The following is a 4,383-nucleotide window of genomic DNA, read 5'->3' as shown; positions in this document are numbered from 1 at the left end:
AATGTTAATCAATGACTTTTGTGGATGAGGTGCTTGGTTGATGAAATGTTATTTGCCTATTTGGTGAAGGTCCATGTAGGTCAAGAGATCCCAGATGAAGATGGACGATTTTTTCTATCTTTTCTATCCCCATTTTCTGCAACTCAAAGGAAATATTTCGGCAGTAACTTGGAATATATGTATTTAAATAAATAAGATAATAAGGAAAGAGAATACAGAAAGAAAAGCGAGTAATACAGGTGCAATTGTGATAAAAGTTTTAAAATTTGTGGATAATGAAAACAAACAAAAGTGAGGGATGAGAGACTATCAGGGCCGGCACTATTTAGTTTAATCATATTTTTTGTAAAGAAAAAATAAATAAATACAACACACACATTTGTGCCATCGGCTTGCCAAGTGGTAGTTCTATCTCAACAGTTACATCATATTTTTGTGTGAATGTAAGAAAATAAAAATGTGGAATATTTGACAAAGACCATGCAACACTTCAATTTAAAAGTATTGGTATATAGTGGTCAGAAGCACAGTGTTTTCACACAGCAACCAAAACCTGACATACAGCAAAATGTGAGGTAAATATGTGTAATAAAAAATAAATAAATATATATAATAAAAAAGCAAAACAAAAAAACAAACAAACAATGAAACAAATGCAGAAAGTAAAAGGTTCAGTAATGAAGAATTTTAAGAGGAGATGTAGATACTGGCAATTTAAACCTTTCAAACAGGGGTTATAATTTGAATATTAATTTCTATATTGTGGATAAGGGGGTATAATTGTTAGGTCATGGCATTTAGGTTAAGGTGTTGTTTGACAGCTGCAAGAAATCTTCTGAGGGTGGGTTGGTCACGAATATTTATTTGTAAAGAAGACCATAATTTAGGGCCGATGTATCTCATAGACTGTTGGGAAGTTAATTTGTTGCAGAATGGAATGAAGAATTTGGCAACTTCTTGTTTTTCTAATTAGGTGCGGTGGTTTTTGGGAAATTATGTCAATAAGGGGTTGAGGGAGTTTATTATTGTTACATTTGTTCATAAAACTAAGGATTTCTATCTGGTACATTTCTTGGATGGTAAAAAGACCATGTTGGTTCATAGTTGAAGTTATGTTTTCTCGTTTACCAAGGTTAAAGTCATTCTAATGAATTTGTTGCAGAGGATTTGGAGTTTAGATATCAGTTGTTTGTTTCCGTTACACCAAGTGGATATGCAATATCTAATATGGCTTAACATCATTGAGTGGTACAGGGTTATGAGGGTTGGTTGATTTACTAATGGCTTAATTTTGCGTACTATGGCTAAGTTAGTTCTTAATTTTTTGATTAACTCTGTGATATGTAGTTTCCATGAAAGATTTTCTGTAATTGTTATTCCAAGGAACCGAAAAGAGTTGACTTGTTCAATCTTATTATTATTAATCTTGATTTCTATTGGTACATGGGGTAGTTTAGTGTTGGGGGAGTTGGAAAAATACATAAATTTAGTTTTATCAGTGTTTAGTACCAGTTTGTTTGTGCATAGCCAAGTTAGTGTGTTTTCTAGATCTGTGTTGGCAAGTTGGCTGATCACCAAACTAGTTTTACCCGAAATAAAAATGCTGGTGTCATCGGCAAACATTATGGTTTTGCTGTGAATGAGGCAATTTGGGTAGTCATTAATATAGATTAAGAATAGTAGGGGACCAAGGATTGAGCCTTGTGGGACTCCTAGATTGACAAAATTTTGGTTTGAAGACATTACTCCATTGAATTCTACTATTTGGTTCCGATTGGACAGATAACTTTGAATCCAGTTTAGTGCAGTGCCTCTTATACCATAATGTGACATTTTGCTAAGGAGTATCTTATGGTCAATAGTATCAAATACCTTTGAGAGGTCTAGGAATATACCCAGAACGGAGTTGTTTTTTTCCAGTTCATTAGTTAATTCATTTACTAACAGGGAGGTAGCATGGCCAGTGGAGTGGCCTTTTCTGAAGCCGAATTGGTGGGTAAACAGTATTTTAAAGCTGTTTAAATATGATAGGATGCGTATATACATCAACTTTTCCAATATTTTAGAAAAAGTGGGTAATAAACTTATCGGTCTATAGTTTTTAATGTCTTTTGGGTTGCCTTTTTTATATATGGGAATGATTTTTGCAATTTTTAAATCATCAATAAAGGTTCCAGTTTGTAAAGATAGATTGAACACATGGGATAAGGCAAGCAAAATGTTTTCAGGGGTGGATTTTATCAGTCTACTTGGGATGCCATCCATGCCACAGCTAGATTTAGATTTTAGGTCCATGATTATATTTTTAATTTCAGTTGGGGTTGTTGGACAGATGAAAATGGAGTTTTGAGATTTTTGACTGAGGTAGTGGGTGTGATGTGTGTTTGTGGGTGGTATCTGCTTTACTAGATCTGCGGCTATGTTAAAGAAGTGGTCATTAAATTTATTAGAAATAATGAGTGGATCAGTAGTCGGTTTACCATCTATTACAAATGCTTTTGTGTATTGAGTTTTGATTTTACCAAGTAGTGAGTTTATAGATTTCCAGGTGGCTTTCATGTTTAATCTGTTTGCACTAAATAGCTTTCTATAATGTTCTCTTTTTCCATTTATAACTGCATGATGGTATTTGTTTCTAGCTGCATTGTACCTTTTCTTATTTTCTTCTGTATTCCTTTGCAAGTATTTTTTAAATAACTTCTGCTTGGTTCTGTTAAGAAGGTAAAGATCTTTGGTAAACCATTTACTTTTGTCAGATTTGTTTACTTTAGTTTCCGGAAAGCTACTGTTAAATTCTGTCATATATTGTTGCTGGAATTGGGAGTAGGCAAGATTTGGTTCTGTTTCCTGTAGCACTTTACTGATATCCATGTCTGCTAACTTTCCATTAAAATTTATTATATTTTTCTGGCTAAAATTTCTTGAACTGATGTTAGACTGGCTGTTATTAATTTTGAGGTTGATTGCTTGGATTATTGGCAAATGATCTGATATTGGGTCTGTTATTATGCCTGCTTTGATTTGTGAGCTATTGATAGTAGTCCAAATATGGTCAATGGCTGTGGCACTTGTATCTGTAATTCTGGTTGGCTTATTTATAATAATTGATTGGTAACAATAGTCATGCATTAAATCTATGAAATCGTTAGTGTTTGTGTTGTTTTCGTTTATAAGGTCATAATTAAAGTCCCCCATGATAATACATTTGGAGTTTCTAGTTTCTAATTTATCTAGGACTGAAGATAGATGAGTACGGAATTCAAGGTTAGATTTAGGATCTATACCGGGTGATCTGTAAATTACGCCACAGATAAGGGAACTACTTTGCGATGAATTACTGGTGGTATTAAAACTTATGTCCTCTAAAGTAACAAACAGTGATTCGAATATTTTTTCTTCCATGATGGATGTACATTGTTTAATATGAAAGTTTAGATTGGACTTTATGTATAACCCAACACCACCCCCTCTATATTTAGATCGGTTATTAGAAATGAATGAATATCCTTGTAAGTTATTGTAGTGGCCGGGTTGATTTTCCACGATCCAGGTTTCCGTTATTGAAACAATATCCGGTTTAAAATTTAACGAGGCAATAAGTGCCTCCAGTTTTGCAAAATTATTTGGGTTAGCCAGGGACCTCATATTTAAATTTAGGGTTGTGAATTTATTCTTTTTTGATAGATAGTAAAGCTTTGGAGTTATTTATATATGTTCTGATTAAAAAACGAATAGAATAATATGTTTTATTCAGAGAATTTACCAGTTTAAGTCTAAGTCGTTCATCTGCAACAGCATGATCCGTTGTAAGAGTTGAACTATATGAGATTCTCTGGCTCAAAACTGTATGGCTCTATAGAGTCGAGCATGTACATCTAACTCCAAGGCGCTTTACTTACATGTTCTGATTAAAACACGTTGGCATTTATTGTAAATACACCTTGAAAGTAAAGCTTTGGAGTTATTTATATATGTTCTGATTAAAAAACGAATAGAATAATATGTTTTATTCAGAGAATTTACCAGTTTAAGTCTAAGTCGTTCATCTGCAACAGCATGATCCGTTGTAAGAGTTGAACTATATGAGAGTCTCTGGCTCAAAACTGTATGGCTCTATAGAGTCGAGCATCTACATCATCCTCGCGGTCTGTTCTCGTTATCCAACAAAAAGCTTGTTTACATGCACAGTCTCGCTGAACACACCGCCTCGCGTCTTTCTGAATGAAAGCGGCCACGCTTCAACAATTTTGTGACGTAATTTGTCACGTGAGTAGCACACTTCTCAGTTTGCTTCGTTACGCAACTTCCAAATCAGTTTTATGAATTTCACACAGTCTCGCTGAACACACCGCCTCGCGTCTTTCTGAATGAAAGCGGCCACGC

The 4,383-nt window shown here is 34.3% G+C and overlaps 1 protein-coding gene across 1 annotated transcript; it reads right to left on the bottom strand.

Annotated features, from left to right (window-relative positions):
* Window positions 1–2,249: 2,249 nt before the first annotated feature.
* Window positions 2,250–3,645, bottom strand: LOC104265527 (the record flags this gene model as incomplete). The annotated part of the gene is made up of 1 exon (XM_009859744.1): window positions 2,250–3,645. A coding segment is annotated over exon 1 (1,396 nt), but the record flags the coding sequence as incomplete, so codon positions are not given.
* Window positions 3,646–4,383: the final 738 nt, after the last annotated feature.

The sequence above is a fragment of the Ciona intestinalis genome, unplaced genomic scaffold, assembly GCF_000224145.3.
Source record: "Ciona intestinalis unplaced genomic scaffold, KH HT000277.1, whole genome shotgun sequence".
Lineage (NCBI taxonomy): Eukaryota > Metazoa > Chordata > Ascidiacea > Phlebobranchia > Cionidae > Ciona > Ciona intestinalis.
This window is presented reverse-complemented; position numbering and strand designations above follow the sequence as displayed.